At 37.4% G+C, this 24935-nt stretch overlaps 1 protein-coding gene across 3 annotated transcripts in view; it reads right to left on the reverse strand.

Annotated features, from left to right (window-relative positions):
• Window positions 1-24134, reverse strand: part of LOC114651048 (lysosomal thioesterase PPT2-A-like) — a 41088-nt gene extending 16954 nt beyond the window's left edge. For all 3 annotated transcript variants that reach the window (XM_028801007.2, XM_028801022.2, XM_051919413.1), the window contains exons 1-8: window positions 24021-24134; window positions 23730-23901; window positions 18706-18859; window positions 15745-15840; window positions 15520-15627; window positions 15341-15424; window positions 10653-10737; window positions 10293-10347 (exon numbers count right to left, since the gene is read on the reverse strand). In XM_028801007.2, coding sequence (XP_028656840.1) covers window positions 10293-10347; window positions 10653-10737; window positions 15341-15424; window positions 15520-15627; window positions 15745-15840; window positions 18706-18859; window positions 23730-23897 — 750 coding nt within the window. In that variant the 5' untranslated portion in view covers window positions 23898-23901; window positions 24021-24134. The remainder of the gene's footprint in view (window positions 1-10292; window positions 10348-10652; window positions 10738-15340; window positions 15425-15519; window positions 15628-15744; window positions 15841-18705; window positions 18860-23729; window positions 23902-24020) is intronic.
• Window positions 24135-24935: the final 801 nt, after the last annotated feature.

The following is a 24935-nucleotide window of genomic DNA, read 5'->3' on the forward strand; positions in this document are numbered from 1 at the left end:
TCTAATATACTGTAAATTAACCACTGGAGCAGCAGGTTTTTTCATTCAATAATTTCATAAACACAGCTGAACTTAATGGTTGTAATAAAAGTAACACTCATAAAAAGCACCATAAGGAAAGTTTAGGTTATGATTTACCAAGTATAACTTGGGCAGAATACTCAAGGGATTCCTCGGGGAATTTCTGAACATTGTCAGTATACAGCTAATTTTAAATATGAACAAGACAAAAAAATATGGACAGAGTGCAGGTCATCACAGGAAATGCCTAACGCACACACCCACATTCACTCATATTGGTCCAGGTGCTCAGTCATCTTCACCACATCCCCAGTCACACCCACTCCCTCCTACATACAGTCATATGAAAAAGTTTGGGAACCTCTCTCAGCCTGCATAATAATTGACTCAACATTCAACAAAAAAAGACAACAGTGGTATGTCTTTCATTTCGTAGGAACATCTGAGTACTGGGGTGTTTTACGAACAAAGATTTTTAGTGAAGTAGTATTTAGTTGTATGAAATTAAATCAAATGTGAAAAACTGGCTGTGCAAAAATTTGGGTACCCATGTAATTTTGCTGATTTGATTGCATGTAACTGCTCAATACTGATTACTTGCAACACCAAATTGGTTGGATTAGCTCATTAAGCCTTGAACTTCATAGACAGGTGTGTCCAATCATGAGAAAAGGTATTTAAGGTAGTCAAGTGCAAGTTGTGCTTCCCTTTGACTCTCCTCTGAAGAGTGACAGCATGGGATCCTCAAAGCAACTCTCAAATGATCTGAAAACAAAGTATCATGGTTTAGGGGAAGGCTACAAAAAGCTATCTCAGAGGTTTAAACTGTAATTAGGAAATGGAAGGCCACAGGCACAGTTGCTGTTAAACCCAGGTCTGGCAGGCCAAGAAAAATACAGGAGCGGCATATGCGCAGGATTGTGAGAATGGTTACAGACAATCCACAGATCACCTCCAAAGACCTGCAAGAACATCTTGCTGCAGATGGTGTATCTGTACATCGTTCTACAATTCGGTGCAATTTGCACAAAGAACATCTGTATGGCAGGGTGATGAGAAAGAAGCCCTTTCTGCACTACGCCACAGAGTCGCTTGTTGTATGCAAATACTCATTTAGACAAGCCAGATTCATTTTGGAACAAAGTGCTTTGGACTGATAAGACAAAAATTGAGTTATTTGGTCATAACAAAAAGCACTTTGCATGGCAGAAGAAGAACACCGCATTCCAAGAAACACACCTGCTACCTACTGTCAAATTTGGTGGAGGTACCATCATGCAGTGGGGCTGTGTGGCTAGTTCAGGGACTGGGGCCATTGTTAAAGTTGAGGGTCGGATGAATTCAACCCAATATCAACAAATTCTTCAGGATAATGTTCAAGCATCAGTCACAAAGTTGAAGTTACGCAGGCATTAGATATTCCAACAAGACAATGACCCAAAACGCAGTTTGAAATCTACAAAGGTATTCATGCAGAGGGACAATGTTCTGGAATGGCTGTCACAGTCCCCCGATTTGAATATCATCGAAAATCTATGGGATGATTTGAAGCAGGCTTTCCATGCTCGGCAGACATCAAATTTAACTGAACTGGAAAGATTTTGTATGGAAGAATGGTCAAAAATACCTCCATCCAGAATCCAGACACTCATCAAAGGCTATAGGAGGCGTCTAGAGGCTGTTATATTTGCAAAAGGAGGCTCAACTAAGTACTGATGTAATATCTCTGTTGGGGTGCCCAAATTTATGCACCTGTCTAATTTTGTTATGATGCATATTGCATATTTTCTGTTTATCCAATAAATTTAATGTCACTGCTGAAATACTACTGTTTCCATAAGGCATGTCATATATTAAAAGTAAGTTGCTACTTTGAAAGCTCAGCCAATGATAAACAAAAATCCAAAGAATTAAGAGGGGTTCCCAAACTTTTTCATATGACTGTATATGTTGTTCTTCTTTAAACTCAGCTTTATTAAAACATCGAACATGAACACACAATTATGCTACCAAGGTGATGTCTGTCAATTAATCAGTGTCTATGGATATATGATCTGCCAGATACCACCTATCACCCAACTTTAGGTATTCTCTGTCAAGACATGAACATGACATGCAACAGTCGCAGTGGAAGTACCAGTTTATTACATTCAATAAATTTCAATACAAAGCTTGGATAAAATGTTTAATACACACTCTTTCAATTCTGCTACATCAGTGAAGGCTTTATTGTGCTTCACCAGTGTCCATGTAGCTTGGAGGGGAGTACCTTTTGCTTTTTTCTGTTGAGTTATTGAAAAGGAGAGTATTTTCCTGCTGTGATCATAGCTTGCTTTGAAGGCCCCAATTTCCTTGTGCCTGGCCTCAGATTGTGACAGATAAGATTCATTTAAAGTACCATGCTTTTGAAGATAGTGGTGCCTCACATGGTACTCTTTCATAAAAGTGACTGTTTCATTGCAGATCATATAGGTCAGGGGGGAATTTATGAAGGATGGCATTGTAAAGATATACTTTGTATTAAAATGTTTTAAAGGGAAAACTGATACAGGGAAACATCATTTCAGATATTTTGTTAGGTTACTCATTTTGACAGCTAACTTGCAATGTGAATTTAGGTATTACTTCCCAGCTAATGAGTAAAAACTTACATGATTAAATAAAGCCACCATGGATTTTCATGTGGAACAATGTAAATGATTGTGATTGTACATTTGTAATTACAGCAGAATAAATTCAGTCCAATGCTTGATGAATTCTTATCTTTAATAGATAAAAAATTGACAGGTCTGAAATTACTTAGTGTGTGACATGAATAAGTGGGTGATTAAATGAGAATCTTCAGAAAAGAACAAATAAGCATCAGTTAAAGTCTGAGGCATTTGTGTGCTTGTAGAAGTAGGTACCTGACACGTACTGGGCCAAAGAATATGTCGGCCCCAGGTTAAATCTAACCCTGGCATACATTGTTATCTCAAGATTCAGACATCCTCAAAAGGCACAAATAAAATCAAGTGCAGGAGACAAAGCTCTTTACTACAGAGCACCTAAACTCTGACTGACCTACCTACCTACCTACAGTACGAGGTGAGACACAAAAATAACAGGATTGGTAAAAAAAAATTATATATTTATTGATGAATTACAGCATTCCAAACAATGCCACCTTCTACATACTCCCCCTCCCGATTTCTACACCGCTCCTCACATATCTTCCATTGATTGAAACAGTGCTGGAAGTCTTCTTGTTTGATGCTCTTCAAGAGGCTTGCCATTTGTCTTCACTTTATCCACTGAAGAAAAATGCATTCCTTTCAGGTCACTTTTGATTTTCGGGAACAAGTAAAAATCACAGGGAGCTAAATCGGGCGAACATGGAGGATGATCGAGAACAGGAATGTTTTTGTCATTTAAAAACTGCTTTACGGAAAAAGAGAAAATTTGCGAGAAATTTGATGTTGATTCGCTATTCGATGTTTTCACCCGACACTATCGCAGCAACTCGTGTAGCGATTGTTGTGCAAATACTGATTGGGCTATTCACAAGATATACCTAACCAGTCAACGGTTTGAGGGGGCGTGTAGGAGGGGGATATAGTTCTATGATTCACGTCTGGCCGACCTTCAGATGGTTTTCCAGGAAAGCCCCAAGCCCAGTCTGGTTATTTTTGTGTATCAACTCGTATATAAGAGAATAATTATTTTAATTCTTATAGGTTTCATCTTCACGTATGATGGACCTGTAGTCAGACCTCTACTATTCAAGTTAAACTGTTGCTATCATGTATGCCCTGAAGTGTGTGAAGTGAGTTACTACACAAATTCTTCAAGCAGAAAATACTCAAGTTGTTTGGGGGATGAAACAAACTGAAGTAGGTTGTATATTCTGTCCTCCAGAGTTTCCCATAAAATGGTTCAATGACATTTAGCTATGCAGATAGAGGAGGCCATCAAAAGGTCCTTTAGGTTATCCTTGCATTGACAAAGCCATTCACGAATTAGTTAAACTTTGTGTATGGTACAGTATCATAAGGGATACGGTGTTTGCAGCATAGGGTGCTCCTGGTTCTTTAAAATGTTTGTTTATTTTTGTCTGTTACACAATCATGCAGATCAATCTTTGGACCCAATAGTTCCCAGTGATATGGCTGGCCATGCCTGTAAGGATTCCTTATCATGTTTAACTGTTAGAGACAGAGTGAGGATGAAAGCTTTCTTAAAACAAAACCATTTATACGAAGGAAATAAGGCAAAAGGTGACTCATCAGAATATATTACTTAATCCCCCTCTCACATCATTGTTCAGATGTCAGGGTCATATGGTACATTTATTTTTAAATATACTGTACCTGTAATTATTGTGGAATGTAATGGCATTAAAAAAGAAAGTTTGCTTAATAAGAATATACTAAATTGAACTTAATTTTGCCATTCATTCTTTCTCTATTTGAGGTAACATTCCAATTACAGTGTTAATACGTAGAGGTATAAAATAAGAAGTACAGAACCTCCAAGCTGAGGAAAGCTATTTCCTGCTTCACGGGCAAGCACCGCCAGCTAGGCCTGAACCACAAACGATCCGCCACATAAAAAGTATTTGTCAGGGTAAAAGTCAACTGCTGATCAACACTGGTCTTGGGACTACTCTGTTTTATATGGCATTTGTGGGGAAATGTGGTTAGCGGGCAGATGATGTAGCCACTCTACAGACAAAGTATATTCCTGCTTTCCCTTACATGACCCACATTTTATACATTTAGATATCCATGCAGATAGTGTACTTTTGTGTATAGGCATAGTAGATGTTGCTGGTGCCATGCTGACAAACAGTTGTTGTCTTGATGAAATTTGCTTATTGCCATGTTTTGCGGTGTCAAAATGCATTTGGGGTTCTTAAACAAGAAAAACACACACAAGGAGCTCAGGCTCTGGGCAGGCAGTAGTGTGGACAAGCAGCCCCTGTTGATGAGAAGATATATGGCTAGATATGCATTTACATGCAGAACTGTTGGGTTCCTTGCTAGTGCTCTGGGGTTTGCAGTTAAGGCACCTTTCACAGGTTTTGTATAAACAGCAAGAGTAGAAAATGTAACTTAAGATCAGAAAAGGGCATTGGGAATATGAGCCAGTGCGGTGGTGGGAAGCAGGTGGTCTGTGGCCCCAGTAAGCAGCAAGGGGAACAGCACTCCAGGGATTGGACCATCTCCTATTGAACAGCTTGGAGGAGTGCAGATGATCACAAGGACTCCTAGGGATCCTGTGGATGCAGAAGAGGGCATATAGGAAGATGTTCTCCGTCTCAGAGCATCCTTGCGGATACTAAAGGATTGTGGTGGAGATGAGAGCTGGAGAGAGGGGCTGCAGCTGCCATGGTCTGAGTCTGGCTGAAAGACCTGCAGGATGAGCAAGGAAGAGAAAGAGAGAGATGTGCCTGGCTGGCAGGAAAGAAAGCCCAGTGTCTATATAGTTTTAGGCTTGAATTTTAAGAAAATGAAAGAATTTATTTATTGGTGGTTTCATTTCTGCAATGCACAATTTTATCGAGTATTACTTGTTAATTTATGGAAAACTTGCACTGCACTTTGTTTTGAACACTTTTTGTTGGAGCAGTAAAAGTGATTTACACATCTGTAACCATCCCTTGCTGTGTGTGCTTATGTCCTCAGTGCCCAGTCCATTCTCAGTCAAGACGATTGATGTCAGAGGTTCAAATAAGTATACCTGCTGCAGGCAACCCAAGCAACACAGGAGGTTAATAAAATGATGTTAAAATAGAACTCGTCACAAAAGTAAGTAGTAGCTTATAGTGTATTTTGCACATAGCCTTGTCCTTGATTGTGCACTAACACTAGATCTTTTATTTAAATTTTCTTGTTCTAGACACCAGAACGGTATATTTCAAGTTTTTGGAAAAGACTCACTCAAGAACAAGACTACCTGCACTAAAATCCTTCCACAGTATAAATCTTTTTGACACTGGATTCGAGCCTATGCTAGCTGCATCCTAAGAACTAAAAATGATAATGCAGAACATTGAAGTTAGGGGCTTCATGTACAGTAATCCCTCGCTACTTCGCGGTTCACTTTTCGCGGATTTTATATGTAAGCATATCTAAATATATAACGCGGATTTTTCGCTGCTTCGCAGGTTTCTGCGGACAATTCGTCTTTTTACTTCTGGTATTTGCTTCCTCAGTTGGTTTGCCCAGTTGATTTCATACAAGAGATGCTATTGGCGGATGGCTGAGAAGCTACCCAATCAGAGCACGCAGTTAAGTTCTTATGTGCTGTTGATTGGCTCAGCGACGGAGTGCTGCATTAACCAGGAAGTCTCATCTCACTCATTCAGCATTAACGTGTTCTTGCTACTGCATTCAGGGGATTATCACCTTCATCGTCATCATTTTTACTGCGCAGCATATTCATCACCATCATCACGTCATATATAGCTACGTGTACTTCGCTATACAGGAAGTGTAAACTTATCTACCAATTTCATATTGCTTAGCAGTTGTCCCTGTTATTAATAGAGTAAAAGGGTGGGTTGTAAACAATACAGGGAGGGTTTAAAAACATCCAAATACACATAAATATGGTGTTCCTACTTCGTGGAAATTCAGTTATCGCGGTCGGCCTTGGAACCTATCTCCAGCGATAAGTGAGGGATTACTGTATCACAAATGAATAGATGTTTCTGAAAAGGATGAAGGTGGTGTTAGAAATGACAAATTCTCAACATTTCAATTTATCGTATTTTTTTATGGTTCCTTGAGCAGGCACTTGTAAACATTCAACAGTTACCCTATCAATTGAGCCATATAGTCAGTCTCCATTGCTATGTAACTTTCTTTTATTTACCTGTATTCTGTACAGTTGTGCATTTATCAGCTCTGCAGGTCAACGAATAATTTATGGCCTTTCAGGTGCTATTGTGAATGCACTTTGTAACACAAATGAAATTTGAAGTATTCGAAGGAAACCACACCAAATGTTTTGTTACTACCTTATGGGAGAATTATTTACAGTTTACTTTTAGGAAGGGTTGCTTTTGTCTTTATCTACATTGAACCTGTGATGCAACAAAAAAGGGGAACTTGAATGAAAAAGGCTGCTTTTAGTACATTCCGATGTGCATGCTTCTCCCAACTTTTGAAGTTAATCCATTCCTGAAAATCCCCTTGAAAGGTGAATTTTGTTAACATGAACGGAAAATGTTTTTAACTATATTTCAGCCCCTATTTTTGTTCAGACACCACCACAACACATGTAAATTGACAACTTTTCCCTTCATTAAAATACTGTTTAATAAAGCATTTACTTACACTTTACCACTTCAAGTTTCATTTTAAAAGGAATGGCCTTTCAATCTTTCTGTGGCTTTTCCAACTATTTCATGATAGCCAAGGATAATAGAAGACGACATGTAAGCAATACCCATCACAAGATGAATGGACCACAATAGGTGAATCTCTGCTACCTGTGGACCCAACTCTGTCTTGAGGGCAGTCTCTGAATCCAGCATCATCTCTTAGGGCCCGTTTATACTTCACACTCGGAACGCGTACACGCCTGCATCATGGCCTCCACACGTTCATTTGATGCGTCCTCTGAGCAGGTCCTCAGAAATTAACGCGACGCATGCGCGAGTTGCAGTACCAGCAAAAAGTCGGGGGGCGCAGTGTGCAAAAAGTTGGAATGTGACGTCAGAGTCTCTGTTTACATCTACATGTGACAGAAAGCCGCTTTGTGGATCCTACGAGATCGGTGCGCGCGCTTCGATATTTGATAAATGGTTCGATGTGGTGAAGCAAAATGCCGACATACATATGTATTCGTGGTGCTTTTATATTCAAGCGTCACATATTCCTGATCGTAATGACACATACCGTCTTCTGTGCTCTCTTTTTTTCTAGGGCTTCCTCTGCTCCTGACGGTAGCAAATTGCTAGCAATAGATCGCCACACTGAGCACATTAAATGTATGATATTTCAACTCTCTGCACATTTAGAATCCTTAGATTTATACTTGATATCATTTTCATGATGAAAAGCATTAAAGTATGTATATTACATTTTACAGATAAATCGGTAATTTCGTATAAACAATGAATACTGTTAATAATTACACACATTTGGTGATACAGTTGTGGATCATTGCGCTGCTGTCTTGCAGGGAGTCACATCGCTACTATTCCCTGCCTGGAGTTTACATGTTTTCCTGCTGGGTTTACTCAGTGTGCTCCAGTTTCCTTCCAAAGATTTGCAGATTTGGGGATTTGGTGCCGCTAAAATGATGCTAATGTATGTGTGTGCTTGTATTCACCTTATGATGAACCAAAGCCTCGTCCAGGGATTGTTTCTCACTCGTGCCCAATGCTTCCTGGAATGGACACATTCCTGGATTTAATCAATAAACATCCTTTTCAGAGATATTGCGGTAAGGTGTCATCGGAATTTAATGGGTGTTCTAGGCAATTCACAACACAGCGAAGCTGAACATGTTCTCATCATGATAATATCTCGCACTGCCATCTGGTGGATTCCTCCAGATGTACGCAAAGTACGTGCACAAGTATGAACACTACAATGCTTGCGTAGCTGGAGCATCCGCTGCAGCACGCGTCACATGAAGTATAAACCCGACCTAAGAATGAGTGGGACTGCACATCACAAAAATCTCTTATCTATTTCTCAAAACAGTTCCCAACCCCCATTCAAGCAAGTTTAAAATAAAATTTGTTTCTTAATTAGTGCATTATGTATTATAAACTTGTAAGCAGGTCTCCACTTAATTTATAGTATATCTACTGGTTCCTTTTCTAACAATTATATGCTTAAGTTTAATGCACTGTTTTACTGTAAGAGCAATAATCTGTTTTCACCTGTAAAGTACTAAGTTGTTAACTAATTAAAGTGTACATATTTTCATAATCAGTCAATTGATGTGATGTTTTTGAAAAATTAGCTGACTCATACCTTTTATTTTGAAGGTGTGCAATATTTGATAAATAAATGCAACATTGATGAGTGAAGCAAACAAATTCTCACTTTACAGAAGGTTTAATATTACATTGTTAATCTTTCAGGAAGCTGCAGAAGTGTCAACTTCCACCACACAAGCATTCAAGGCAGAAAGGGAGAGAAAAAAAAAAAAAAAGTGGGATCTATGCCGCTTAGCTTTAACATTTCTGTCACTAATCCAAAATAATATCCATACAGACAGAATGCTACACTGGCATTTAATACTTGCGTTCTTCAAAATTAGAAGTATTTATGTTTATCACAAAATGTTTACATGGCTGTAGCCGTTTTGTTTACACTAAAGTGAAACATCTCATTGTGCTACACAAAAACACAAGTCAAGGCCTGATGAGCTTTTTTCACACACACCTGTATATGCCAACCCTTGGCAGAACTGCAAATAGACAACTGGTCCTTACTAGGGATTAACCATTAACATAAGGAACAAAAAGCTAATGAAACAAATAATCCAATTAAAAATATACTATTTATTAAATGTGCTTACTTTGCAGGTAGATCTAAACTGATATTCCTTAAGTGAACTGGGATATCACTACAATTCTTGCACACCACTAAAGACTAAGCAAAGACTGAACAGGAAGAGAAGAGATTTATTACAGGGTTTTGAGTGTAGAAGGACTCCTGGAATCTTCAAAATGGCATTAGAAGAAGTTACCATGTATCAGATTAGAAACATTGTTTATCAATGCACCCAGGAATGGTAAGGCTGAAGGATTCAAAGTCCGATTAACACGGATTACTTGATTAAGTTAGGAACAAATAAGAAAAGTATTCAAGTAACACATTCTGGCTTTTAATGATGTCTTTCAAATAACAAAATTTCACACTATGCACTCACAAGGTGTTTGTATTAAATTCTGCTGCACTGCAATCTGAATTGAAATATTAAGGACACAACCTTGTGCTTTCAGGTTAACGGACAAGGACTAATATTTTTAAAATATACTGTAAGAATGCAATTACAACATAAACAGCTTTAGTAGTTTTCCCCTCAAATCATACATTATAGTATTATTTTAACACGCTGAGAGACCCTGTGCAAAACAGTTATGACCACACTAGAACTACAATATAGCACAAATTTTCTTCTTTCTCCCTAGATCCCTAATGAAGCTTGCTTTTGTTTTCTAGACAATATGGATGGGTTTGATTTGCGGAATTAGTCTGATCAAGGGGCCTTAGAAAAAAAAATATATATAATTTATTTAAAAAAAAAAAAAAAAATCTTACCATCTGATCTTTCATTTCAATCACTGTTTCATTATCATCATAGAATCCAAAGTGACTACAAAATTGGGAAGAGATACAAAAAAACAAAACAAAAACATTTATTTCATAAGATAGCAGTTTATATTGCAAGAGAAAAGCTACATACAGAGTAAAGCATTCTGTTCCACTGCAGGTTGAAGGACAAGGACAACAGCTCAATAAAGTAGTTTATGAGCTACCATTAATCTTGGTAACATAAAAATGTAAGCCAATTTTTATAGGTTATAACATATCTGAATGTAAGGAAACACCCAAGGTATACATATTTAAAAAAAAAAAAAAAAAAAAAAAAATGTATTGTCAATAAAGCATTATACGTACCTTGACTGCCAAGGCATAATGACTCCATCATCAGGGCCTCCAATTAAAACAAGCTTCTTAATTCTTAAGAAGTTATTTTTCCAAGCTGGTAAATGAACAGAAAGCAGAATTTCTAAAATTACATTTTTTCTCTCCAATGCACTACATCCATTCATGTACCTAACTTGGGTAATTCAGCTCTAGAGATTGCAGAACAACCATTATAAATGTATGATTCAGCTATACTTAATTAGTACTTTAAAAAAAAAAAAAGTATAAACGGAAGGCTATGAGTTAGAATACATCAATATACAGAATGTATTATTGTCTTAAAATTAAACATACAAAAAGGACTCAACGGTATACAGTAATCCCTCGCTATATCGCGCTTCGACTTTCGCGGCTTCACTCTATCGCGGATTTTATATGTAAGCATATTTAAATATACATCGCGGATTTTTTACTGGTTCGTGGATTTCTGTGGGCAATGGGTCTTTTAATTTCTGGTACATAATTCCTCAGTTGGTTTGCCCAGTTGATTTCATACAAGGGACGCTATTGGCAGATGGCTAAGAAGCTACCCAACCAGAGTGCGTATTACGTATTAAATAAAACTCCTCAAGTATATTGTGAGCACAGGGGCTGTTTGCACCCCTACAGGATACGGCCGCTCCTCAAAAAACGCTGAAAGATTACCTTCACATTGCTCCCTTCCTTGCTGGGCTTACATGTGGCTGCTTTGTCAAGCGATATGCTTCCTGCACGGTGCTTCACATACTTAAAAGATCAAACGGCACGTATTGATTTTTGATTGTTTGCTTTTCTTTCTCTCTCTCTCTCTCTCTGACATTCTCTGCTCCTGACGGAGGGGGTGTGAGCAGGGGGGCTGTTCGCACCCCTAGACGATACGGACGCTCGTCTAAAAATGCTGAAAGATTATCTTCACATTGCTCTCTTCCATGCAGCTGCTTTGTCAAGCGACATGCTTCCCGCACGGTGCTTCACATACTTAAAAGCTTGAATGGCACGTATTGATTTTTGATTGTTTGCTTTTTTCTCTCTCTCTCTCGCCGACATTCTCTGCTCCTGACGTGCACGGCTTTGAAGAGGAAGATATGTTTGCATTCTTTTAATTGTGAGACGGAACTGTCATCTGTCTTGTCATGGAGCACAGTTTAAACTTTTGAAAAAGAGACAAATGTTTGTTTGCAGTGTTTGAATAAAGTTCCTGTCTCTCTACAACCTCCTGTGTTTCTGTGCAAATCTGTGACCCAAGCATGACAATATAAAAATAACCATATAAACATGGTTTCTACTTCATGAATTTTCACCTTTTGCGGGGGGTTCTGGAACGCAACCCCCGCGATCGAGGAGGGATTACTGTATTTTTCTTGCTATGCTAAAGTATGAATACATCATACTGCAAATAGCTTAAGTAAACAATATATTACCTACAATATATTTGATACTGACCAAAAACACAGCTAAACCGCGATCATTTATTGCACTTCATTAGTTTAATAAGGGTTCCATTCTACACAGAGAAAAAAAATATGTTTATTACTGAGAATGTCCTTTCATAGGTTTCCAGCTATATTAAGCCATAGGCAAACAAAAAATTAGCCCTTAATCAAACAAATCAAACTCTAGTCTAGAAAATACAATCTGGATAATAAATTTCAGGGATGTATGATAAATAGGAAAAATGGTAAAAGGTTGCATGTCAAAATTAGGCCTATACAAAAAGCCACAGAAGCAAAACTGCTCCCTAAACACAATGTTGTTTATTAAGCAAAAAAGTAACTGTGTGGCTATGTTACACCATGAATGCCAGCATCAACAAAATAGCAAGGAGCAACATGTGATTAGTTCTGTTCAGAGAAAGTTAACATCAGTTTAACTGCTCATTTAAAAGGAAAACAGGCAGACAAGCACTCCGTTTACTGCCACACTAAAGAAGTGGGGGTGGCGTTTATTCTAAACTACAGCTTTCTGCTTCTTTGTAGTTTGATATATTTGATAAATTTAATACATTCAAGGCAGCCATACAACCACACATTTTTAGGATATTCATGGCTAAAGTTAAAACATTAAGAAAAGATTTAACATGAATGTTACTTTGATTTGTTCCCGAGATTATGCTAGTTTGCAAGGGTCAAAAATATTGTAAGATGTCTTACTTCAATCAGCTAGTCTGTGTAAAGTAATAAGATAAATGACCACAGAAACCAGGTAGCTATTTGCCTATAAATTAAAACGCAGAAAAAGAAGAAATATGAATGACAAAAAAAAATCTTGTTGAATATTTGCATTTATTTGCTTGTAGAAATACTAGCCTATAACTTGCATATCAATGCTTCCATAACAATTTTCATTCAGCCTTCTTTAAAAAGATGCAACTATGGGATATCATCGTGCTTTGAAAAATATTGTGGGATATTCTATTAACAGCATTTCTCAGCCTTTCTAGTGTCTTAGCCACCCACCCATCCCCCTTGGTGAATCGAACATGATCGTAGTGGAGACCCAAAACAAAACAAAAGCAACTCATGTCCCAATGGCAGTGGTTGAGAAACAATGACCAATAACACATCACTCACACAAAAGCTTATTTTGTTTAACTGGAAGACTCCTAATCCACCTTTTATAACTTGGGAGAAAAGTGCCGAATTTATAAATACAACAAGTGATCCTACACCGTTGCCTTTTATAACACAGGTATGGAAGAAACAGCAAGGTTATTGTCAATCAGCAAGCAAGCAAAGTACAGAGAAATTATACCATAGTTAGACTGAGATACATGAATGTACAGTATGGGCACACAAGAAAAGAAGTGTCTGAATTTTCTCAGAGTCAGTACACAATAAGGAGAGTACAATAAACTTGTTTATCATAACAGTTGTCAATGTCTGAATGTACTTGTTTCCTTAACCATAAGTACTGATGATGTTGCTTGCAGCTGGGCTGCTTTTTATGCATACAATCGATTTGGTAAGCTGGTGGCATGCATGGCAGTATGCAGTTTGCTCTTTAAGTTATTTGCAAAAGAAAATCAGTTACATTTTTAAATAATTGTATCAAAAATGGAAGTACTCTTGCTCTTACATTTCTATTTCTCTCTCTCTGTTCCTACTGGAGTCATGACATAAGTATCCAGGAGCAAAGGAGTGTTGTTTTAATGCTTTTTTCATTGAGTAATCTTAATCTAGACTCACATTCTAGTGAATATTATGTCACTATAGTCAAAGTCGGTGCATTCTTTTCTGGTTCCTGACATCACTAATGTTTTAAATGCATTTTAGTGGCACACAGGAGCGTCCCACTAATTCAAAGCATGTAGAATCCCTCTTCTAATGGCACTTTAAAACAATGTTGATTAAAAAGAAATTATTACTAAACAAAAAGGTTTAGCTGCTGTGAGGTGGGAGTCAGGGCCTTAACAATTTGCAGAAAAGCATACTGAGCGAGAGGTTTTGTTGAACAGGTTTGGTTTAGAATCTGGTGTTTTGATGAATAGTTCCCCAACTTTTGTGTATTTACTTTTTATGAGACTGTAAGTTGTTGATCTCATATTAAACAGGAAAATCCTGTGATTGGGCACTGGATATTCTTTTTTCCTGTGTATTAGTGATAGAAATGTAAATACTGTATTTGCAAGAATAAACAGACAGAATCAGCCATATATCAGAAGTTGCTTTATAGCCCCCTTAGTGTCTGCTGTGCTGCTGCTTCCAGCATGGACCAAGTCAGAGAAAGAGGGAGATAGTGCACGGTGAAAGGGCAAGAACAGGAGGGGAAAAAAACAAACAACACCACCCACCAGCTACAGAAGCATAAAACTTGGAGGCACAGAGTGGTCAGTTCACGTAACCTTGCAGTGCTCAGCAGAATACACAAAAATGTAAAACAATGAAATCTTCCAACATTGATCTGCTGTAATATGACAATTAGTTCAGAATTCTGTTTGAGTGTCTACATTTTTTCTGATTCGTTCCACAAAATATTTGCCAAATTTCATGGGTTTTAACATCCCCTGTACTTGCTTTTTCTTCTTAGAGCAGATTGTGTTTTGTTAAGGGGGAGAAAAAAAAAATAAAATCACTGTCTCACCCACTGTAGAGTGAAAGAAGGAACATTTCATCTTAACACTCAGTCTTACTGACAGCATGTTTTATGTGTGGATTTCATGCGACTGATAGGGACTTTAGCGAAACAATACTTTGTTTCAACTCCAATTGTACTGGAATTAACACATTACTGTACACAGTAATGCTGAATTTAAATATGCAGATATACATTTGAATTTAAAACTATTGATGTACTGTAGATGCATAGTGTGCATATTAAATGGGAACAGGCAAAGTGTGCATATTAAATGGGAACAGGCAAAACCAAGTTTGTTGCACTTTAAGGATTGCATAAGGGGTTGTCTACGGACATTTCACTTTATTTTTCATTCTACAAGCTGCCTAAATGTGCATCCCTTACATATGACATGGTTCTACATTTAATGAAGACTACTTCAAACACATTTCTCAACATCTTAGCTTAAAATACACATTTTGAATACTGACCTCTAACTTATTATATCTAAAGTCACCATTTAGTATATAGTCTATACAGCCTATAGTACCAAAAGGCACATGCTCAAACAAAGCCAGCTAGATCTTGATTGACAGATCTAAAAATCAAAAGCAAAGTTATATCACCTGTTGCATTTGGATTTGTGTTTTCATTGTTAAGTATTGCCAAAAACTTGCTGCTGTTCAGGTACATATCATGGTGATGTGGATCTGTTGGCGGGGGAAAAAAAAAATATCAGTTTTTAATGACAAGCAGAATAGTGCAAATGTTTAAATTACTACACAAATACGAAAAGTTTACTCACCATTCCAATAATTACAGATGGAAACATCCTGACCAATACTAGTGTAACAAATATGGTACAGATTTGTCTTGATATACTTTGGGAATACGTACTTCAGGTAGCTTGTATCTGTTGAAGAATTACAGTATAAAACTGAAAAAGTCTATTTAAAAACACACAAACCGCACACCTAGACCAAAGTTTGGACAGAAGAATATTACACAAGGAAAGAGAAAGTAGTCTTACCTCCATACTGACCAGCCTGTGGTGAAGAAAGAGAGATAAAAGAATCCACATTGTGATCTGGCAGAACTGAAAGAATTCCACGGCATACAAGGCCTCCTAAATAATTAAAATAAATATAACAATCAAGTCAACCAGGAAAGTATAAAAAAACTATTTTATGATACGTGATTCGTTTTTTTCTCCCTTCGTGGATCTCCAGCTGCAAATATGCAAACCGTATCACAGACCTTCTCTTCCATAACACAGGGTGCAAGGCAGGAAACAAACCCTGGGCAGGGCGCCCGCACGAACGCATACACACACACACACACTAGGGACAATTTAGAATCGCCAATGCACCTGACCTGCATGTCTTTGGACCGTGCGAGGAAACCGGATTACCCGGAGGAAACCCACGCAGACACAGGGAGAACATGCAAACTCCATGCAGGGAGGACCCGGGAAGTGAACCCGGGTCTAACTGCAAGGCAGCAGTGCTATCCACTGCGCCACCGTGCCACCCACTATATATAACTGTATTTTATCTTACAATTTTCAGTAGCACTTACATCCTCCTTAACTAAAGTATAAAGCAGAAATGAAATACTGCTGAAGTAAAAATGTGCGTCAGCCTTGGTTCCTCTACCAGATTCCGCAGTAAAAGCCAGAATAGATGTACAGGTACCTTATCAGTAATCCCTAGATTACAGGGAGTGAAAAAAACAGTTCCTTATTTACCAAAGACGTACAGTATATGCAAGTTTAATTTATTCAGGACTCTAAACTGGACCTGTACATGTGAGTGTCTGTGTTTGTGTGCAATATAATGGAATGGTAAATGTTTGCACATTCTAGGGTTGGCTCTGGGCACTGTGACCATGAATTTATGAAATTATTAAAAAACAGTACCCATTCTCAAAGACTTAAATAAAAAGAGCATTTTTAAACATTATGATCAATGGAAAAGCATTTCCTCAATTCACATTCAAAGATCTATAAGATAATCTCAAAAACACATAATCAAATTTTAGGATGCCGGGTGGCTATCCAGGAGGCATCAGGTGAATGACAGGAACCGGACAAGGCACCAACCCAATGCAGAATTTATTGAAACTGGCATATTAAACAGAAGACACTCAAATGAGAAAGTGAAAGAATGTGAAGCAAGGCAAGTTAAAGAAGATCTAACCAATGTGCAGAAACTATTAAAATGGAAAAAAAATAAAATAAAAAAATATTAAAATTAAACCGGTTTAGTCTCAAGGAGAGGAGACTGGGTTGGGACCAAATCCAGGTCTTCAAAATTCTCAAATGCATCCATAAACTAAACGGTGAATCACGTCCATGTTGACAAAAGAGGAAATTAAAGGGAATGTAAATTTAGGACTGAAGATAGTGGGTCAGCTTAGCTACAAGCTTGATGATTTGAATGGTCTCCTCTCATTTGTCAAATTTCTTATGTTCTAAGATCTGAATGAAGAGATCAGCAAATGCACACTATTGTTAATAGCTTACTAGACGTTATATGCAAGGAGCACACAGTAAATGTTAAAGTAACTATAAGTTCTGTAGAAGCAAGCTATTATGGAAAATGAAACAGGAACTATGAAGTATCATGGAAGGGATCAATCATATTGGGAAGCATAAAAATAGCCTTGTGTCCATGAATGTCTCTTAGCACAAACATTGGGAAAAAAAGGGAAAAAAAAAAAAAAAAAAACCAAAACAGGCTAACGGTTCCTCAAAACACTTACCCTGTAATGAATGGAGTACATTTAAGATATGGCAGTTTCTACTGAAATAAACACTTGGTAGTGTATACCTGCACTTTAGAGCAAACGTATTTAGTGGTCAAGATTGCTTTCACTTCCTGCTGCCAAGATATAGTACCAGAACAAATACTTAGCAACAGTTTCATTTAACAAAAAAAAATACATTTTCTTGGCCCCAGAATAGGGAAGAGGCAAAGGAACAAACTCAATGGTTTCAACCTTCTGATGTCTCATGTTGTGCTTTTACTCCCAGCCAATCCTAGTATTGGGCTAACTGCTCTAAGCAGGTGACATGTGCAAATAATCTTTAAACTCATGCCGGCTAAAACAGCTAATGGAGGAACACACCACACTGAAAGTCACGCGACAGGCCATGCCTATCTCATATATTATACACAAATCTAATTCAATGGATTTTCTTTGTGCATCCTTTAAATACCACAATAAAAATTTAAACAAATTTAAAAAATAAAAACACAACTTTCAGAAGCCATTATGAAAGTGTGAACATACGTACAAGAATGACTTAACAAAAATGCTTTAATATATGACTGCTTAGGTCAACCAAGACCAGGACTACCAAGTTTCACCATAGTTCTTATTTATAGGTTGGCACTGATTGGTGTAATGCCTCAAGGTATCCTGGATTGATAGCCTACACTGTCTTGGTTTGTACGGTGTTTATGCACTGTCTCCATGTTTGTACTAGTTTTCTTCCAACTACCCCAGATTTCTTCTGAAAAATGTGCAAGTTAGGCTAACTGGCCCCATGGGAGCAGTGAGTGAGTAGGTTTGTGTGGTGAACTGAAATATCACTTTATTCAGAGTTATTTACCACCTTGCACCCAGTACTCTGGTCCATCATAATCCTGAACTGTCAAGCAGGATTAAGAATGCAGGCATGAATGTACAGTATGTACATAGTTATCAACAAGCTTTGAGATACATAAACTTAGCACCTAGACCTTAGAAGCTTTCTACACAAATATGATTAACAGGCCTAGAATGATTTTTGTTAGAGTAATTGTTTTCCCTCTGTTGTGGAATGGCAATTACTGGTTATCGTTTTTGGTATATGATTTTAAACAATTCAAATATAATAAAAACAATGTTATAACAATTACGAAAGTCAAAACCTATTATGTTCTATTAGTAAAACCACAGAGTCAAAAAGGTTACCCACTCCCCACCCTCTTTTTAAACTTTTTACCTTGGGAATAACAAATGAGGTGCACCCCATCTGCAGCATTCTGCATGATGGGATAAATGGCATTCTTAAAGCCTTCCACTTGCTTCCACATAGGTTCTAGACTATAGGTGTGATCAAATAAGTCGACGACTGTGACATTGGTACCAGGATGAGTCTGTTTAAAAGAAAAAAAAAATTGTTTCATTTTTACAGCATACTGTAAGGAAATGCACACAGGACATACATAGAAAAAGTAGACTTTAATTAAAAAAAATTACATAGTCCATTAATTACATATATTTTACATTTTAATACAGCATATTTCTAATAGTGGAGTAGTGGTGGTGTTGCCATCTCACACCAACCATCCTTGGTGCACACCTAGCCATTGTCCCCTTTGGAGTCTTCACATTCACTTTGTGTCTTTGTGGGTATTCCACGGAGTACTCCAGTTTTTTTCCAACATGTCAGTTCTAAATTGACACCCGTGTGAGTCTGGCAGAGTATGTGAGTGGCCTTTGTGATCATCTGGTGACAGTCCAGGGATGGCTTCCTGCCTTGCAAATATTACTAGTTTCTTTTAAAAATGCAAACAGAGTTAACGGCAGTTTCAGTGACTCATTCAGAGGCACATATTAAGTTTGAGTCAAGAACAACCTTTGTTTTAAAGTATACATTTAAAATAAAACATCATGAACAGTCTACTGTTTTCTTAAACAAATACAATGCTATACAATGATTACAAGTGACCATCCTTTTTCAGGCAAATGTATTTAAAATCTTTAAACTAAATTTTATACTGGAGACTTTCCACACTGGAACAAGAAAATATTTGCCTTTCTGTACACATGTTCAGGACTAACTTTCCTTATAAATACAATTTCAAATAAGAGAACCAAAATGTAGAACAAAACTATTAATTTGTCCATCTCAAGAGTTATTGATCATGTAAGCACATTATTTTGAAAGTCCAATTACAAGAGTAGAAAGTATACCTAGTATCTATCTGAATATAATTTCCAAGCGTTATCATCACATTATACGGGAATTCACACACTACAGCTCAGTGGCATGGAACCTTGCCGAAAACTGCCTCAGAACTTACACAAGGAGTCAAAACATTAATGCATGTATGTAAGCGGACAAAAACAGTGGAAGCCACAGAGCACTTTGCACAATGTGGCAGTACTCCAGTATCAGAAGAATTAGATTTTCCTGTGCCTTTAAGGGAATCTAAGCTTAAAATCAAACAGTTGTAATTTTATAAATGAGGAACGTGATCCTGAAGGTTATTGAAATTTAAATGTGTATGCACTAGGTCTTCTACAAAAAGAAAACTATGAATGTTGAAGGCAACAGAGAAAATAAGGGAGGGAAAAATAATTTCTTTAAAAAAAAAAAAAAAATTAAATGTTGCCCAACAATGGAAAAAGGTGGCACAGAACAAATACCATCTTGCATATTCCTCAAAAAAGGTCTGTGTATGCACAAACGTATTCAAATAAAGCTTAAAGAAAGATGAAAAAAAATGTCCAAAGGGCACTGCTTATCATAAAACCACATATCAGGAAACACAAAATGAAAAGCCAATATACCACAACACAGCTTCAAGGTTGCTTGTAGGCAATCCATTAAATTGTTCCACTCATTGTAAATATGTCAGACAAAACAAACTTATTTCAATGCTGTATAACAGTAATACACTAGTTAAAAGTCGGAAGTATACTGGCTCCCACCCCAGTGCACTATTAAGCCAAGCGGAGTCATTCTTGCAACAACAAACTTACTTTCAGCACAACTCAGTTCAAGAATAAGCCCACCCTGAAACAGACTAGGGTCTGGCCCTACTAAAACCAGGCCAAAGGCAGAGATTTCCATGAAGCAGTTATGCAGGCATAGGGGATGCAGGAGAAGCTTCTCATTTAGATATTAGTAAACTACTATAGGTATAATTTCCACAGCATCCAAATTTTAAAAATTGTTGCACTTATGTTATTAATAGAATTTTTTTTTTTTTTAATGCTGAAGAAATAAGTAACAAATATGACCGATCCCACCATCCACTTTTCATCACACTCAATCCATCATGGGATCACGAATGGAAAAGAACATAAATCAGAATTCAACCCTGAAAAGGGGAGGCCGCTTGCTGACAGAAGCAAAAGTCACCTATCAATTTACAAGAACTCCTTTGAGAAGTGTGCTTAACAAGAACATGCAAACCTGACACAGACTGGGCTCAAATTCTGGCTCAGTCACAATCTCCCTAGAGTTATGGGACTGCAATACTAACTTCTATGCCAGCACAATGCAAATCATCTATTCAAGCCAGATTCTGCTTTAAAATCAGTTCTGCTTAAACAATAACACAGTGGAAGTCGGACATGGGTAAATTTCACAAATTGCAACATCTGGTGCAAGTGAACTGGGCTAACCTTGCTCTTATTGAGTTTACATAGTCATTGTGCCAATATTCAGTAGTCACAGTTTACATACAGCTTGAACTCCTACACATACACCATTGAACTCGCATAATAATCTCTCCATGACAAAACACTCTGCTTTATCATCTACATGGGCAAATTGAGCACTACTGATATTTCTTACATCTTACAGTAAGGTATCCAACATCAAGATGAGAATGTCATTACTTCATATTAACTACACAGAATAGAGTCAAGTCTAACCAGTAAAATATATGCAAAAATCTACACTAATCCATTTAAAATAACATAAATCGTGACATTAAAAAACAGACTAATGGCATTTGGTATAAAGACACTCCAATAGTGCTTCATAAAGCCCATGTGCAGAAGAACACAGTGTGCCACAAATATTAGCACTGCTGCAGACATTCCTATACTTATAGGACCAAAAAAACTGAAAAAATGTACTCAATAAAAAAATGCAATACTGTACATATTCAGTTTTTCCTCCCAGGCTTATTGTTCATGATACCAAGCAGATTAACCAACATCTGTCTCTCTGCTGCTGCATCCTGAGGCCAAGCTGGTGCCCAAAGCAGCCTCCTTGATTCAATTAAGTCTGTTGGCATCTTTTACTTATGCAACTGCATAAAAGAGCATATTAGCAAGCATAGACTGACAGAATATGTGCAGAAAGTTTAAGACACAAGCCAAAGGGCCTGAGCCTCTTCAGGAAAAACAGAAGACTTCAGTCCTTTCTAAGCAGAACTTCAGTGTTATAGTAAGAATATAGTAGACAGCACTACAATAAATATTTCTTCAGGGATGGTTCTACTGGGATAGATTTTAGCCCTCATAACCTTAAACTTCTGGAAACAGATGGAGAAAAATAGGTGGATGAATATAACATTTTAATGCTAACCTTTTCAATAATATACTGCTAGGAAAATCAAAACCTGCCTTCAGAATACTGGATAGTTTTGTAGATATCAAATACAGACATTTCATGCAGAAATTATTATAAGTATATAATAACCATATGCATTTTCAACTATAATATGCAAATATTTACTGATTTCTCATCACTTTGACCAAAGCCTGAGAGCTGCCTAAAAGAAGCCAGCCCAACCACCAACCAGGAACAATAACCTTAAAACAAACAACTTAAAGGATGTTATGTGGATATAAATAAAATGAACAAATATACGGTTTACTGATGCACCACCACAACATATCATATTTTACTCTTTAGTCGAGGGTGCAGATACCACAAAAAAGACAGCTGCATAAACGTACTTCCTTAGACAGTGTTTCACTAACTGCAGAGGATTCATCTTGGCCTAACCACTAGCACATCAACTTTAAACCGTAAAAGTTGCAAGGTCTGCTTATTGATTTTTCATCATAACAGGATCACAGGAGGTTAGGGACTTTCCTACAAGTACTGGCCTCAAGCTATGAACCCCAGATCATCAGTGTGCTGTGGTGGTAGCAAAGTCCATTCCTTTTACTAGTTTACAGCAAAAATTCTTTGGATGTTGGTTTGTAATGTCCGGGTCCACTCCTTGACAAAGAAATTGTTGAAGCCTTTCTCATACATAATCCTGATGTCAATGTATTATCAAGTTCCACTTTTGTGTACCAATAAAATAAACCTGCAAAGGCAGATAAATATTTCCTAAAATCTAAAACAGTTTGGATAGGTTTAGATTCATAGGTTGTTTTTTTATTATAAAATTAAATGATTTCATACTAACCAAAAATTACAGGTGCAAGAAACAAATTTAGCCTTATAATATTTAGAGACAGCATGAGATCTTCCTTTAAGTATATTGTTCCAGTAAGTCCAAATTTTGATTTTTTTTTTTTTTAATGGAAGCAATGTGCTAACCTTTAATACATTCACTGCCACATTTCAGCAAAGGTGATGAAAGTTTATTCTATTTATGTAATTGATCAGTTTCTTTACCACCCAACATCATAATATTCTCTACGAATTTTGAAAAGTAAAACAGTTCATACAGGACATGTGAATATATTTTTGTTATAATTACTTACTGGATATTTAATTCGAAGTCCAGATAATAAATTAAATATCTACTGTAGAGTTAAGCAGCATATGGGTGGGCCCAATTACTCGGTTTATAAAAAGTAGTAACTGCTCAAAAATGAATAACTTAAAACGTTTTGTGGCATTCATAAAAATAACATGCTCTTCATAAGGATTACGACCAAAATTTTTCTCTGAACAGACCTCTGTTTTCGAGTGTATGAAGATAGTCCAGTCGTCAAAGATCAGTGTATTTGAACTGCGAGGGGGGTACCCATGTCAATTCGAAGAACTATTCAAACTTTAGAATTACAAACGAAAGATTGAGTCTGCCATACGACTCCTTACTGTTATTATACTCTTTGTAATACATGCCAAGTTTGTGAGGACTTCTTTATCCTTCCACATAATGCATCTCAATACGCTTTCATAAAAGTATTCCCTTCCTGTGCACTCGGCCACAGTATTAAAAAAATGCAGCAGCTGTTGAAGACAATACCAACGTCCACTGGCAGACCCCAAAACCCCCTTTCCTTTTCCATTTTGCCCAAAATTTCTCTGTCACGTACCTCATTGATGTAGTGGAGAAGGTTTTGAAAATCACTGGGGCTGTCGAACAAACCGTGAATGATGACCACGGGTTTATAGCACAAGGTCGCCCGAAAAAGTAGTACAAACAGGCCCCCGCAAGTAAGAAACTGCAGCATCAAACAGCTGGGAAAGGAAAACCGCTTCATCTCTCTATAAGCGTGAACACAGACACATAAAATTAATCGAACAGACGCATAAAATTGTTAATCTTAATTCACTCCAACTAAAGCATATGTCCGGTTAATTAATATATTGATTTGCTCATGTACCTCAAGTAATCACACTACCCATCGAATCCAAGATCTACTCCAACAACGCTAGTTTGTTTACTCGCCGGAGTTCGGCTGCTTGTATTTATGTTCCTCGCTCGTGCTCCTCGTGACGTCACGTCCGCTTATACAGTCCCTGGTAACCAAAAGAGGCGTTCTTAGCTACGGAGGCGCAGAGGCCTCAGTTTCTTTGGTCTGTCAGGATAGCACGGCTTTCGGATCCTTGCATCTCTTAGTGGATTGTTGCACCATACTGGCCAGGAGCTGTGCATTAATTTAAATCTCTATTGTCTAGATGTGGTGTTTTGGGTGTTATTCACCTTGAATTATTTTTCACACATGTATGTTGTTTGGTTTTAAAAATTGATAATTAAAAGTGATGGCGCGAGATCATTGGATTCAATCTCCGATCTTCCTCACATTGCGAAACGTGGACATAATAAATTAATTACGAAGTAGTGTAGTGTCTGAATGGCCTGTTTTCATCAAGATAGTTCTAATGTTCTGAAAATGGAAAGATCTTGTTAAAAAAATAGATGAAGGATTAAAAAAAAGTTTCATGACTTTAAACCAAGATCCAGTCAGTCATTAGCTGCATCAGTGTGTAATTTAATGTATACTACTGAAATTGTTTGTTTAGGAATTATGATCCACCCCGGACGTTTCGTAATGACTATAACACTTCAGGCTCTTCTGGTCCTGCTGCCATAACATCCCGGGCATCCCGGAAGACGGGTTACCATTTTGGCCAGAATAACAGAACTCTGCTAAAGAAGACAGCTCACGGAGGTCTTGATGAATATTGCAACAAATTTTGAGCTGTCATTACCACACCTTGTAGATACATATACACTACTGGTCAAAAGTTTTAGAACACCTCAGTTTATCCAGTTTATCTTTACATTTGATGAGTTG

Source organism: Erpetoichthys calabaricus, chromosome 1, assembly GCF_900747795.2.
Source record: "Erpetoichthys calabaricus chromosome 1, fErpCal1.3, whole genome shotgun sequence".
Classification (NCBI taxonomy): domain Eukaryota; kingdom Metazoa; phylum Chordata; class Cladistia; order Polypteriformes; family Polypteridae; genus Erpetoichthys; species Erpetoichthys calabaricus.